General features: G+C 38.5%; 1 protein-coding gene across 2 annotated transcripts in view; it reads right to left on the reverse strand.

Annotated features, from left to right (window-relative positions):
* Positions 1-16,430, reverse strand: part of NRG3 (neuregulin 3) — a 390,407-nt gene that overhangs the window by 67,862 nt on the left and 306,115 nt on the right. Inside the window, exon 4 of one of the 2 annotated variants that reach the window (XM_030950823.1) lies at positions 1,154-1,180. The exons of the other annotated variant lie outside the window; for it this stretch is intronic. Within the exon in view, the coding sequence (XP_030806683.1) occupies positions 1,154-1,180 (27 nt within the window). The remainder of the gene's footprint in view (positions 1-1,153; positions 1,181-16,430) is intronic. 2 annotated transcript variants of the gene reach the window in all.

A 16,430-nucleotide genomic window follows, 5' to 3' on the forward strand; every position in this document is an offset into this window, starting at 1 on the left:
TCCAATGAGACTTTGAAGACACTTGCATTGATTCCACTGGCACTTTACAAGCCTCACATAAGGTGAAGTGAAACACAAAACTTCTGGGCCTCATGAACTTGCTCCCTAGAGAGAACAGTGCCATAGGATTGGCACAAACCCAAAAGCAGTAGGACAAAATCCCTGAGCCTGCTGGCTTCTCCTCTTGCTCCTGCAGCCATGCAGTTAATATTCATCACCTTAATGGGTTCTTGGCAATTTATACTTAAGTGCTGAACAAAATCCCCATGCTGGAACTTAAAATTGATAGGTTATAAGGCTCTTAATTACAAAATCTAAAAAAAATCAAGTAAAACTTAGCATAGGGAAAGAGCATATTAAAAGTAACTGTTTTGTGAGTTCAATAGGAAATTGCATGCTTTTTATTACAGTGTTTTCATTCATATTTAATGGTTTATGCAAGCTGTTCTTACACAAAGGACCACTAACTCTGTTAAAGATGGATCTCAGCCCCCTCAAGTCTGAAGATCACCAGCTGAGAGGTGATCTGTTAAGCCTGTCATTCCATGAGGCTATGAACACATCACAGAGCTGCAGCTGAGCCAACAGAACGTTATCTTCCTTTCCAAAATTGTAAGGAGAAATTATTCACTCCATTTTTAGCTTTTTTCTAACCAATTTAACTTTTTTCAGAGAATGATGGATCTTTGACTCTTTTCTTAAAAATATTTCTCTGATTTGGTTATATTTAATAAGACGTTTCTTCTTAAACCTCATAAATATTGAAATTACTAACAAATTCTTAACAAAAAGAAAAAAATCTGATTTAAAATTTACTTTCCTCTACATGAAAAAGTTAGTAACTCTACCCTGAAATCACATATAAAACACTATTCCTCAAGATTATATGGTCACATAACCTTTATGTTATGTTTCATTAAATACCAATGAAATACTAAAACATCATTATGTAGGTTTTAAGATCCATAGCAGTGGACAAGAGAAAAAAATTAAACCTTCATATAATTTCAAATGTAATCAGTAAGTATATAAGGAACTCAATCCAAAACCCAGTGGTGGAGGTCACGGGAGTCTTCCCATTAACTTCCATGTTCTTTGGACTAAGGAACCAAGATAAATCTGAGCAATTGAAAGGAAGAGAAGGAAAACTTACCCATGAATTCAATTCCTAAATGGTCTGCTATACTCATGAAAGCATGTAAAAGAAGAAGAGAAAAGAAACAGAAATGTTAGAAACAGTAAAATATAAATTGATCTTGATATGGCAGTGCTGCAGCACGGTGTGGGGTCAGGGCCCACTGTGTGGGTACAGGTCCAAAACAAAGGCACAACTCTGACCCTCAAAGGCAATCCTAAGGAGGAATTCAGGGCACTCAGCTGTCACACGAAGGGACGTGCATTTGGGGTAGGAAATGAATGTCTTTATATTTGACTTTGAGTTCAAACTAGCTACCTAAAGGGATTTCATTTTCCCTTCCTCCTGGAACTCCTCTCTCAACCTGCTAACCACTGTCCTTAGTTAGACAAGGTTGGTTCTTTCATTTTCTCTGACAGGGACATGCCTGAAGAGATGAATGGAAGGCTTTCACTGAGTTTGGCAGCTCTCAGCACAGCAGCCACACTGGCACCCAACGTGACTCCCACCTGCTCTCTGCTGTGCAACAAAATCCGACAGCAGGAAAGGGAAGCCACCTTCCCAACTTGGCCATCAACAGACAGGATGCAATAATTTCAAGACATCTCAAAGTGAAGCAAAAATCTTAACACTTTGAGAATATTGACTGGATTACCACATGGACTTGTAAACATTTCAGGGCTCTTTTTTTACATAATGAATTTGAGTCCTCTGAGAACTACATAGCAAAGCTAAAAGATTTTCCAACATAACCCAGCAGTTAGTTTAAACACTTCATTTTATTGCCAACTCTGGTACCTGTGGCGAGATCATGGAATATTTGGGTTTCTGTTGAAAATTCTGGGAATTCTTCACCTTTTGCACCCTTTCAATCCACCCAGGAGAAGGCACTGAGCATCAGCTTGCTCAGTTCACTTAGCATACAAATCTATCGAACAGCTGATCAAACTCCACATTTTATTTTCATGCACTTCAAAAGCAAAGAACACAAGATGATGGTATATGGCACAAATACCTTGTTAGCATGGTATTAGGGAAGGCACATTATGCAAGTTTAGTGACAAATGAATCTTCCCTTTTGAAAATGCATAACTCAAAATCATACATGTATGTATTCCACATAATGACCTTCTAATCTGTATTCTTGCACTTACATACAAATATCATGTACAAACATCCCTAGTACATTTGACAGGAATTTAAATTTTAATAAGAATGCAATTTTTATAAAAGCATGAGATATATCAAAAGTGCATCAAACATTATATTTACAGAGATTTGTAGCTTTTTTTCCCCCACCTAATTTTCTGTACCTGTGAAATCTGCAAACGTTATCTACATGCAATTCACACCTTTGATTCCTTCTGTAAATCAGATCAAAATGCAGTTGAAAATTCCTAACTTTAAAAACAGATAGCAGAAATCAAAGCACCATAATCTGGTCTCCAAGGAACTAAAGATATTGACACGTGGAGGAAGATCATATAGTATCATCTTAAGTCTATGCAGAACAGCTGAAAAAAATATATCTTCTTTCCTAACTTGGCTATATACCTTCTCTACTTGTTTTCCAATTGCAACCTACAATTCTCCCTTAGAGTTCACCAACATGATTAAAAACCACTTCTGCAAAAAGTAGATACAAAAAATACCTTTCCTTTAAAAAGATGAAACAAAGGCATCTCAGTTCATATTTGATTGGTTTATACTTAAGTGAGAATCAAGGGTGTTTGGAGCCTTCCTGGGAAAGATGCTCAGCTGGAAAGGGTGAAAACATGTCAAGTGATTTATTTTTAATGTCTCATGTGCATACAACTTCAGCAACCAGCACAATATTTACTGCTGACAAAGCTGATTTCCCCAGATTACGATAAAAGGATGTCCAGTGGGATAAACCTTTACAATAAAATATCCAAGCTGCCAATCAAGCAGTAGTTCAACAAGCTCTGTGAGAAGCTCTTTGGGAACAGAAAGCAAGGAAATGGTAACTCTGGCAGATCAGCACACACTGGCACTGGTTATGACCATCACTGGCTCTTGGTGACCAGGCACCAGCCCAGGGAATGCTCTCACTGGCACTGCTGTGGTGCAAATCAGCAACTCTGCAGGCTCCAGCTTTGGAGATGGCTTTGTCCCCTCTTAACAGCAGCAAGAAACTCTCCCAGCAGGTCCATGTGAGAGACACACAGCAGCGGGAAATAACCAGCAGGGCTGGTGGGGCATGTGACTGTGGTGGTGACCTGAGACTAAACCAAACACTGAAATGTGAAGTATTGACCCTGGCAATTCATGGTGTGACAAAGAACTGTTCTGTTGCTGTACAGCCCTGGTGCACGGATGATGAATTGCCTGCAGAGCACTTCCCTGGACACAGCAAGTGCAATGCCAAGTAATTCACCGTCAAGAAATGGACTCTGGTAGAAAAAAAAATGCATATGAGAGCTATAAATGTGCTGAAGCGTGGGTGCTGCTCCACAAGATGGGGTCATTAACCAAATAATGTGACTGTATTTTACATTTTGTTATTGTGGTTTCTTCTTTCTTTCTGGTATTGCTATGTTCTTAGAAACTAATATATTTCTCAGATAGGAATATTATTCACTTTTATTTTATATTTTATCAGTATTTCTCCATTTTCATGTTGATGTGGGAAAAATACTGTGCCTTATGGTCCTGGCACTATGGTAATGTGTTGCTAGTATTAAAGCCCTTTTAATTTAGACTGGCTAAATACAAACACACCTGTGAATACTTGATAACGAGGACAAGAGAAAATAAATTTGCAGTCACTAATGGATTAATTTATTAGTGCTCCACAAAACAACATACTGCCTTGTGTCTGGATTGTGGTTTGCTGCAACTTTTTTCTTAGTCATATTAACACTATGAACAGAAATATAAACTCAACATGTAAATCTAACTGAAAAATCATGGACATAAAAGTACCCATTATAAACCTCTACAGACATTTTAACCTTTTCTAAGGACAAGCTGACTTTGGCATAAAGACAGCTTTAGGAAATCAGAGCAACAGCAAAGTATTTTCCTCTGCAAATGAAATTTATCGCTTCAAATAAACTCATAAGAGTTGTCAAATTGTCCTTGATAGATGATTGTCTTGACCACAAAATGCAACATGATAATATGCTGGGAGGTACCTTGGGACAGCTCAAGTACTCTGAACAGATTATCTGTCTGGAAGGAACAGGACTAAATTTTACTTTTAATATTAGACCAATAAAACTTGGTCTGAAATAAAGGAAAATCCTTCAATTCATAAAGCAGCTCGATTAGGACACTGCCTAAAGATGAACTGCTGCTCTCTTATCCATTGTGCTTTATGATGTTTGGCAGCACGTGGTTGTCAGCCTATTTGTATATCTAATGAAGCAAAAACCATAATCAGTTACTGATATATATATATATATATATATATGAAACTATAGGGTTTCTTTGAAGCATATTTTTTTGGGTGCTTCATTTTTTGTGTGAGCACACAGATAATGGGACAAGGGATTTGTCTATTCAGTAGGAAGAGTTAATTGCCTCTATATTCTCTCCTCATGGGCAAACTGACCAATGCTCTCAGAGTTTGGTTGTTTTGTTGGGCTTTTTTTAATATCAAAAAGAAAAAGCAACAGCATGTAATGATGTATTTTAGAATCTCAGTTATTAAAGAGCACAACATTTGATTTTGCTGTTTGCTTCAGAGAAATTCTAATAATTAGTTTCAGTAATTAATTTACACAAAAGTACTCTTCAAAATGTTTGGTGGGGTAGGAAAACTGATTGAAGCTGTTCAGGGGAATCAGAGTCATAAAATCAAATGATTCAACTAATGATTTTTAAAATATCTTCACTGAAACACATGGGAGAAACTTCCCTCTCTGAGACACTTAAAATGGATCAAACTAAATCCTGAGAATTATCTTGAATCAGCCAATACCTGGACCTTCCTTTCACCCTCTCTGATAAACAGGACTACTAAAATTATTCCAGATTAAAAATTTCCCTGGCAACAGGTAGGCTATTCACTACACGTTAACTGGTGTAATAGTAAGTATACAGAATATTTGGTAATTTGCTCCATCTATGTCTAGACACAATAATGAAAATCATACATCCACACATCCCTTACAAGATACTTGGTCTGTTTTTGATGAAATTATAAATCACAGTTAAAGAAAGGATAACAACTTAGAAAGAAGGTAATAAATCTATAGAAGGAATTCCACAATCGGCTAGATTCTCAGTGTCAACAACAAAAGAACATTTACACTCCAAATTTGCATAGATGCAGTTAAGTCCTTGAAGCCCTCAATGTACAGAAGTAAATACTTAAGACAAAATGTAAAGGTTAATTACTTTTCCATTTATTTGTAAAGAAAAACAAAACAAAGGAGGGAAACCCCCTAGGCTTGCTGTGAGTATTTGCATGGCTGTGGAAAGATTTATAACATAGCCTAGGAGGGGTCCATAGCATCCCCTCACCCACTATCAATTCCATAACCAAGGAAAACTTGATAAACATCCATCAAAACCTCTTGTTATACAAATTATACATAGTGCTGAATAATGGAATAAACTATTGATTTTCTTTTCCTTTGAATGACTGAAGCCCGTGGCTGTGATCTTCATTGCAGAAGTGGAAAGATTGTTTCAAGCTTCTGCAAATAAATAATAGCAATGCTCCCACATTCAGGTTCAAGGTAACTTGGAAATTCCTACTGTTTACCTCCCCTGCAGCATGCAGACTCAGAGGATTAAGCTTGTCTCTTTTCAATTAATTTCTAAGATCTTAAATTACCTCTGCAGCTAATAAAATAAGCTACTACTCTTTGAGGCACTATGTTGGATATTAATGGGAAGGACTCAGTCTCACCAAGCAACACAAGCAATCTGTACTGATATTCACAATACTGTAAATCAGGACTGATTAATTTTTACTACTATAGCCATAAATTCAGCAGAAGAAATAAACTTGTCTAATTTCAAATCAGTGAGTAGCCGATTGATATTATATTTTTAAGCTTATTAAGCACCTGCAGAATGTATTTAAGAGTTTTACCAGATTCAGGCCAAAATGTTTATCATCAGGTGTCAGACAAATGCAGCACTTTTATTTCTCCCTGAATAACCCATTTTTTTCAGCAATGAGATAAAGAAGCAAGTAGATATTAAATGCTGCTATATTGAGACATAGTTTTACTGATTTTCTCAGCATTCATAAATCAACACAAGCGTTCAACACATACAAGGACTTAAATTCATCCCAGAGTACCAGAAAATCAACAGGATGTCCACACAAAACACTTTGTCTCCATTCAGATAACTGGGAGATGCTTTCTTACTGTATTTGCTAAAAATGTAATCCTGTTTCTATGAAAAGAGTCAAATGTAAATGAAGCTGCCTGATAGACCTCAGAGCTGATGGTGACAAGATTATTTATGAGGTTTGCTCTAAATATATGTGGGAAATGATAAACCTGTGTGCTCACTGTCAGATCAGCCTCCCCCGGCACGCTGGGCCTGCAGTAAACATTGCACATTACAGTCTGGTTACTTGATTACTGACATCAGCATAAGCTACTATAACCAATGAGTCTGATAAATATTCCCAGAAAAATCCCAAGGTTTCTCTGATATTATGCAGTTTTGACAGATCAGCAAACCCGTGTTAGCACTGTAATTGCAAAAGCTGTAATTTTGTTTTTATGTTACCAAAGCCTCTCATATCTCCTGTAAAGCTTCTTTCACACCCCTGCCTTTCCTGGCTCCACACACCACATCCATTTTACATTCCCATCTAAAAGACCAACCCCACATACCAGGTTTTCTGATTGTGCTAAGGACCACACAAAAACACTGATGTAGCTGTGTGACCTACTTATACAATCTGAATTCTTTTCCTGGGCTTCCACAGCAGATATGACAAGGACTGCATTTGTCCCACAGTCTCAACTGCATGGCAGGTGACTGCAGCACTGTCCCAACTGAGGAACCACTGGGAGAACTGGGCTATGGAGAAATATATTCTTCTACCCACCCGTGTAATTTCATTCACACAAGGGTTCCTGCAGAGCCCAGACTTGTCCTGCCTGAAATCCTGCTCCAGCTCTCAAGCCTGCTCCAGGTCTGCACAGAGGCATCATGCTGCTTCTGCAGATGGACCTGCCTTTATCTGCAGGAATGCTGAAAATGCATTTATCTACGTTGGGCTTAGATGTTCTCAGTCATTAAGCACTTCCACTGAATTTCAGCAGCAATTGGCATGATTGGTGGTATAGAGCCCCTTGGAAATGCCAACCTCTGCATTGGCAAAAATGGTTCTTTCCCAGCTATGTTACTACAAGGTATCATAAAGCTAAAGAGGAGAGGGAAAGGGAATCATTTACTGTCAAAACCCAAAAAGCACATTCATGACTCCCAAAACATGTGATCTGGAAAGTTTTTGGAATCATGTATATGAATTAGATTACTTATCTTGTCATAGGTGTAAAGTATTTCCCTTGACTGCAGTATTCTGTAGGTGAAAAAACCCTGTTCTGGTTAAATAAGTGACACAAATGTCTGTTGAAGTGGGATAAGCCTATGAGTTTCTTAGACATTACTATAGGGATTTTCACACTATTATTTCCAAATGGTGTGGTGTTTGGTAATATGGGTCTGTAAAATATAACCAGCTTCACAGAAACATTAAATGGATTGCTAATAGCTCCCTCATCTTATGAACATATGACATTTAATAAACATTTTTCACGCTAAATGTTACTTTATTCCTTCCACAGATCATTAAGCTGTCCTTCACTTGCCTACTACAAGAAAATGTTTCAGATGCAATTCTGTTTACTGCTCTCTAAAGGCATAGAAAATTTTGTAGGTTTTTGTCAATTTCTTAAAACTAATTACTTTCTTCAACTTCAGGATAAGGAATGTACATAATTTTGGGGGAAAAAAAAACCACACAGCCTTATTCCCCAATGTTTCAAGTAATTTAGTTCTACTGCAGTCAAAAAACAAACAGGCAGAAGCAGAGTGCAGGTATTTACACCACGATTTTACAATATTAACTGAAGGTTTTAGAAGCTGTGCACTGTACATCTCCAATGACAGGGAAGTTGATGTGTTTATTGATATCCACACCTTGTTGCCTAGAGAGCTGGTCTGAGATTTGCAGCAAAGACCTCAAGAGACTCAGAGATGTAGGACTCAGACCTTTTAGAAAGCTGCTGGGTTTTTTGTGTGTTGATTTGGGAACCTACTTTTCTTTAGGAATCAAATTTCGACACTAACAACTATATTTCCTGTACAGTTTCTTATGTTGCTTTATTTTAAATAACTTAGGATGAGGAAAGAGAATTACTTAAGCTTACTCCAATTACCCTGCACATTTTTTTTCACACATGGTCTAAGCTGCTGCATTACTGAGCCTCATTTCCAGCAGTTCTGTGCTACAGGCTCAGAAGACAATACACAAGCATAAAGTTTTCATCATAATTTTATCAATTTTTTATCAAATTTACTTCTTATGGGGAAGTACTTCTGCATGTCAGGAGTCTCTCAACTCACCCTCCTGAACCAACACGAGTTTAACACCAAAACCACCAATGTTCTTCCAAATTTACTGAGTCGTTTCTCCAGGAAACCAGGCATGGAAGTGCCTTTGTGCCTCAGATCCAGCTGCAGATAAGCAACCCACAAGTGTGTGGTGCTCAAAAGGGTTTGATTTGAAAGAGGCTGTTCTCAGCCATGTAGATCTGCCCTATTTGGTTGGGAAGAAGAGCAGAATCACTTCTCTTTGTTATTCCTTTCCATTTCACAGGGATACATACGTGGAAGCTTTAAAGACTATTCAGTGAACTTTATCAGAAAACACAGCCTTTGTCCAACATCTCTTATGATTCAAGGGAGGAAACAGAGAATGACAGTGCACAAAAATACTCCCATTACTGTGCAATTCTCCCATGCCTGCAAAATGTATAGCATGGAACTGACCTGGGCACATCTCTCCTTTTTTCAATGCTAAGCCCCTCTAATAATTTTATAACTCAACTGTAGCATTGTGGTTTCTTTCGAAAAGCTGCTGCACCTTTGCTTGTCATCACAGCGTGCAAGCCATGCACATACACAGCACAGCTGGCTCTGCATTCATGCTCTGTGTGGTGATAAACATTACAGAGATGAAACTTCAGGTATGTATAAGTGCTAGAGAAACTACTTTTTTTTGTTTCTTTTTGCTAACTGAAAAATTTCTATGAAGACACTTTGTGATTCTATAGAAACATTTTATGTAAAGCTGGTGAGTAAACACAGACACCTCAGGTGAATATTTTGCCATAAACTGTTTTCAGATTCATAAAAAGGCTCCTTGAAGGGCAGACTGCTTCAGTACTCAAATTGAGTGCTCTCTCAAGTTACCTATCAGGTGCCCTTGCCAAACCAAATCCTTTGAGGTTGGTGCACTGTATGAGCAGTCCTAATTGAAATTCACTGGCAATTGTCAGCTTGTTTATGACATCAAACCCATATCAGAAGATGGGAACAGAAGAGCTCTGTTTTCCTCTGAGCGAAAATGTTTTCTTGACATCTGAGGATGATTTGTTCAAGCTAATCAATACCAAGGCAGGTCTGATGGAGAAGCACTGTGACTTGGACAAAGCTCTGTGGTGCACAGAGCACTCTGTCAGAAATGACAGACTTTTCAAGTGAGATACTGAGATATTGTTTGAGATGTGAAAGCTACAGAGCTGAGGTATCAAGACCCCAAGGAAAAGTCTCTCCTACCTGGAGCTGTAAATGATGCCACTTCTATTTGACCATGGGTGCTGGCACACATATCCTGACAGCATCAGGCCAACGTGTGTTTACAACCCCACAGACAGTGTAATAAATAATGTCCCATATCATGCAGCCATGCAAATCCAATCATGGCTGTTTGCCATGCCTTGCTTATGGAAATATATTCTGCTTAGAGGTGATTAGCTAATAATGTAAACAACCAAGTAACAGCAAAAATGAATGGCAAGAAATTATTTTCCTCAGAGTCTGGGCATCTTGTGTAATTTTAGATGCAAGCCATGAATTTATGACTTCAGATATGGAGGAAACAATGGGAAAATTACTTAACTGCTTATCTGTTTGAACACTGTTAAGGGTTCAAATCCTTTACTACCATGACTACATTAGAACATTAACTACTATAAATACCCATACCAAAGGTGGTCTGAAATCCTTAATGTTGGGGATGAACAATATGACTCATCCATGAGATTTAAAGCATACAGGGCTGTGATAAAAAGAATCATTAGCAGCTATCACCAGCAATAAAAAATAGCATATTGGAACAAAAGTGCATGATGTGCACACAACCCAAAACCACCTACAGCGAGCAGCAAAATGAAAGCTGCTGTTTGCCCTCATTTGTATATGGGGATGCACTGCAATTAATTGTTAGGAATGTAATGTGAGAATGGTGCCAAAGGGCCCCATATACAGAAATATTAAACTCATGGAGTGTAACTGCTCTCTCAGAGCCATTCAAACAAATGAACTGCCTGTGCACAGAGCAGATGCAAGCCAGAACCACCAGGATGGTGCCTCGCGCTGGTGCCTGCAGCACTGGCAGTGACACCCAGGCCAGCTCAGCACTACTGCAGCACCCACACAGACCAGCATGGGGCAAAAAAGGAACAAAAGGGGGGAAAATTCATTCTACCACCTTCATAAACACAAACTACTATTTAATCTAGGCAAAGTGGCTTAGATGAACATGCAACTTAGGAAAGAGCTACTATGGCCTGTCTCCTGTGAGCTACCTCAGTAAAACCTGACCTTCAGATGATCCAAGTGCACTTGTTTTCCTTCTTCTTGTTTCATCTCCGTTCCACAAACTTTAAGGTGCCTCCAAGAATTTAACAGTTCCCAATAAATCTCAGAGAACATTCCCCCATCAAAGATCTTTTCCCTTCCAGGTTTGAGACACTTTATCTTACTCTGAATTAGATCTCAAAAGTATTGAGGAATACAATGTTTCCCTTATAAGACCTTACTACTAGGGCATAAATTATTTTGACAAACGAAAGCAGGGCAAAAGGAAGATCCATATTTTTTTCCACTACAACAAACCAGATGTGTCAGTAAGCAAATTAGTTTTGTAGGATAGTCTAGAAAACAGAAATAAAATAAAATAATGTTATAACCTGCTTAGATTAGTAGTTTTGTTTTTTTTTTTTTTTATGGTTTGTTTCAATTCATAGGACTTTGCTCAGAACAAAGTTGTGAGCTGAAGTCACATCTTTTAACTCCTTCCTATTAGGGCTATTCAATTTTTACAAACCATCAGTGTGGAAAGAAGAGCTCTCCTTTTCCATGCCTGGCTCCATCTCTGCACCTTCCTCCACACTTTGAGCAACTCTTAAGCTCTGCAAATGAGAGGGTGAGGCAGCACAGCAGGCACCGAGTGCTCTGTGAGAACTGACCCAGGGCAGCCACAACCCCAGGGCAGGGCAGCCAGGGGTGCACACACACCTCAGAGGGCAGGGAAACCCCCAGGCACGGCTAAAACACATCAGTTGTCTGCCCCTGTGCTGCTCAAAGCATTTGTATCTCCACAAAGTAAATACAAATATAGAAAACATTTGTTTTTTTCATTTTCCTCGTCATTGGTAGAGCCAGGAGTATGGAAATTACTTTTTCATGAGAGGTTAATGAATTTTGAACCAAGGTCTGTACAAGAGGAAAAATGAGTGAACACTACATCTACAACTTATAAAGTCTTCGGATAACGTGCTACCCACATGAAATAGGATTTCCACCGTAAAATGTCAGACTCTGAGAAATAACACATTATAAGGTCACAAAATAAGAATTATTGCATCTCGCATGTAAATTCCAATAAAATCTCTAGGAAACACTACAAGCTATTTCTAGCAGAAGCACAGGATACTGTATTGAAAGATCTTATCTTCTTAAGAAGTCAGAAAACCAACGGTGTAAGGGATCCAAAAAGGAGAAAATGCTTTCAAATTACAAGAGAAATAGATAATATATCGGCATTTCAGAAGGAAAAAAAGAAATCCTGCTACCTATGGACATTTTTATTTTATTTTCCTTAGATAAAACTGCATTATGAATTCATTCATTTAGGAATACAGTTTCACTGACACTAAGGTGGGCTAAATGGACTTGCATTTTATCTGCCAACTTAGCCTGCTAAATTGAGGCAAAACTGGCAAGTGACCTCACAACTGACAAGACCATGGCTGCTGTGCTGGAATCCCCCAAGAAAAATCCCATTTTTTTTACAATTGCATCATTACAGAGGAAATAGTCATAAAGGTGTGAAACACACTGTAATATGCTCACAAAGCTCAATATGGTGAAGGGAAAAGAGACAAAGACACACTTTGCTGGGATTTATACTTGAGGGCTGCAATTTCAGCTAGAGAGTAAGAGTAGCAGGAAAATTAACCGAAAGGATAGGGAAAAGGTGCCAAAGTTTAGCAGCATAATTTTCCAGTCTTTGCTCCAAACCCCACTGAAGCAGAATTGCTGCTGACCTGAGATGAAAACTATGATTTCACAGCAAGCTTTGGGACACTGAGTGTGCTAAACAGAGTATCATCATTTTTTTTCCTTTTTAAAATTTATTTTATTTTGCCTGTATATGGTTTCAAAATTAGGAAGTCCAGCTATCACTTCTTTTTTCTCTAGTTACACATCTGTTTTACTGTTACATTGGTGGCAGGGTTGTGAAGGGGATACAAAGGTGTTATAATCTGTTAGAAAGACAAGTCCCTTTACAATGGCATGGAATTGCCAGGTAGCCTAAGGCTGGCGTTCAGTGAGTAGATTCCCCCTGCATCACTCTAACCAAGTTCATTAATCAGATTGCCAAGGTATTTTTGCTTTGGAACATGGCTGGGTCAGAAAACAGCAGAAATCAGTGCTCTAGAATACTCTACTGATCCAAATCCTCCCTTTTCCAGAATATTCAAAGAAGGAGAAGTATTACTTTTCCAAGGAGCTGCAAGGCTCTAGCAAATAATCTCAATTATCTGTATTTTGTGGGACTCTGGCTGCAGATCTTCCCAGTCAGCTGTTCCACTCACCACATTTACCAGAAGCAGCCTGTTTCCCTAGAATGCTGTACAGAATAACAATCTCATGCTATTGCTTCCTCAGTCCATTAATTCAAATATGGTTTGAAATCAGTGAGAAACAAGGGGACTCTACTGCTGCTTAAGATGGCAACAGCAGCAGCTGCAGAAGCAGGTATTTACATTTCTAAGTAGCTTTACAAAGGATCAGTAAACACCCCAGCACCAATGAAAAAGCAAATTTCTTACTTTACTATAAAACCATTACCTCTGCCTAGTATGCAGATAAAAACAAAGTTTTTTTTTTCTCCAGACATATTTCTGAAGAATTCAGTAGCTTGTAATATCAGAGAACACTGTCAGCAGCAGCAACACAGTTCCCTCAAAAGAAAACAGTTGTCCATTGCAACCTGCTGTCTCCTCCTTTATTCTGCAGCTGTGCACTTTCAAGAAAATTTTAAACTGAAAAACCAGCTGTCTCTATTTTTCATTTGCCAAATGCCTTCCCATTAAGGATTAGAGAGTCTCTTCCCTTAAATAAAACAGAAAAGAGAACTTAACATGATTAAAACAAACTTCAGCACCTAAATACCTTTGTAAAAGACCTCAACACCTTTACAGTTGTAAAACAAAGTTAAAGTCACTTTCAAATTGGCAATCAGTCATCTTAGATTGGCACCTCTTAAGTGCTCTTGAAAATTTTATTTCTTTGGGGTAACATCTAGATCATGGGGACAAGTGATTCCTGCCCCAAGCCTCACATTCACACATTCAGCCAGGCTGAAGCAGGAACACCTGCACTCAGCTATTGGTGCAGGGAAGCACAGCCACACATGAATTACCAGAGTCTAGCAACACCTCGTGCTCTTGTAGCTGGCTCTTCCCTGACATTGCTGTTCCTGCCCCTGCCAGGTACTTCAGGTCAGCTCTCAGACACCTACATTTGCTACAATCATATCTATTTTTGTAAATTTATATATATTTGCTCTGTTTTGCTAGGTGCCTACTCCCACTTTTGCCAAACAGCTGCACTAGCAGAAAGCTCACAGGGCACCAACCAACAGCTGGAGCCTGTACTCTCATGGGGGAAATTTCTTTGGAGATCCAGCAATTGCAGAAGGCCAAAGGCAGCTCATCTGAGCCACCTGTAGGATCACATTAGGCCCAGCTGAGACCTTAAACCCATCTTAAACTTCAAGCTACAAAACCTGCTTTTTCTAATATGTAAGAATTTTCCTTTGGTTTTCAGTCTAAATTTATACTGCACCAACTTAGGCCTATTCATTCTTGCACAAACAATCTTTCAGCTTCAATCATTCTTATATTTCCTTTATATTTATCCACTTGGCGTATTTATAGACCCAATGACATCTCTGACATATTTCCCAGGCCATCATTCCATACAGCTGCAATTTCCTGACAGGCATTGGAACATCTATCAATTACTGTACTGGATCAGCAATATTTCACTCAAAGAATGGCATTCAAATACTTTTAAAAAAACTGATCACTGCTTCCACCACCACTTCCTACATTCCTATAAAATACAGTATCTTAAAAGAGCCAAAAGTTTATCATGTACCTATTGGTGCTGGGAGAATCACTGGACACTGGACACAAACCAAACCCCTCCATCCATTACCAGCATCAAGGAGGTAACAGGCAGTGATAGAGCCCTTGAGTCAGACTCCTCACAGGACAGGAGAACATCAGGTCTGCCCTCAAAAGTGCAAGTTCACCCAAACAGGAGCAGCAAGGACTGTGCTGGGTGGCACACCAAACTGTCACTATGAAGCCAGAGATTTTCCTTAAATCCCTTCTGCCTATGAAGGAAATGTCTCCCCCACTAAATAGATTTTATCTTGAATTATAAACCAGAGAGAATGTAATAGAGAAAATGTGTTCCCGTCATATTTGTGTGACAGCTTACAGATAAAGTAAATCAAAACAGTTTAAAATCTAACTCTTTCCTATAACCAAGATCTGCAGTGAGGAACAAGGCTTAGAATAAAAATATTTTGGCTTTAGAAAGGAATAAAAAACTCAAGACAGAGGTCTTAAGATTGCACTTCTGAAAGCAACTTTAAAAAAAAATCACGTTGCGGTAATTACAGGTTATGTACACGCGTAGTCACACAAGAAATTCAGTCATATGCTGTGCTTTTCTCTGTCTTTTGTGTAGGTGCTAAACACAGACATTATAACACAAATACATTTTTATTTCTCTTTTTTTTTTTCTTTTTGTTATTTTTTCTAATGCTGTTTAAATTGCTTGGACAACTTACAATAGAAATTTTGATGTCTCGCTGACTTCTCTTTCCTGTTCAGTCTGCAGCTGCAGCAAGTTTAAATATATGCAGAGTAATTACACAGGAGTTGGTGAATACTTGCTTGACAACAATCACAGTACCTGAAGAAATGCTTGCTGAAGAATTAATATGAGTTGAGGCCTGGAACATGAACCTTCTTTCTAGAAGATAATCTCAGTCAATGCTAGAGTCATATACGAATCTCTACTAAGTGTCTGAAGACAGACAGAAATGACAAATGCCATAAAAAAAGACACACAGCCCTAGTCTGCCTGACTTGAAGTCAGTGTCACTGTGATGGAGCCTGATTAGCTGCTCTGAAATGGCACATTTTCATTTTCTTACAGCCCATTAGGTTGCTTTTAACAAAATTAAACACACTGCGGGGCAAAATAACCAAGTAAACCAAAACAAAACACTTACACTGTTTATAAACATTTTCTTAAGAAATTGCCATTTTGAGGATAAATGTTTCTCTCTTGAGCAAACTAGACATCATTCTTCCCAGATCCTGCCTTTGGACATCCCCAGAACTGGGATGGGGGAGAGCAGGCTATTTCTATGAAATACATTCACTAAAAATACACCACACCTAACTGGACACTACTAAATAAAATACATTGGACAACAAGGGAAAACTAACCATAACAATAACAATACAAACCAAACTCCACCATGATGAGTAAGATGAATTAGATTAATTAGCATCCATCTCAGCTGAGTTAATGTTACAGGATGCTACAGCTTTGGATCCCATTCACTGCTTTTCCTAGGTTGTGCTAATTTCTGCTTTCTCTGCCCACAGCCACTGAGTTCAGCCTGCTCTCTCTTGATCCTGTTTATTTTTGTATAAAACCCCACACATAGGACATGGCTTCCCAGTTTTTT

This window comes from Camarhynchus parvulus, chromosome 6, assembly GCF_901933205.1.
Source record: "Camarhynchus parvulus chromosome 6, STF_HiC, whole genome shotgun sequence".
Taxonomy (NCBI): domain Eukaryota; kingdom Metazoa; phylum Chordata; class Aves; order Passeriformes; family Thraupidae; genus Camarhynchus; species Camarhynchus parvulus.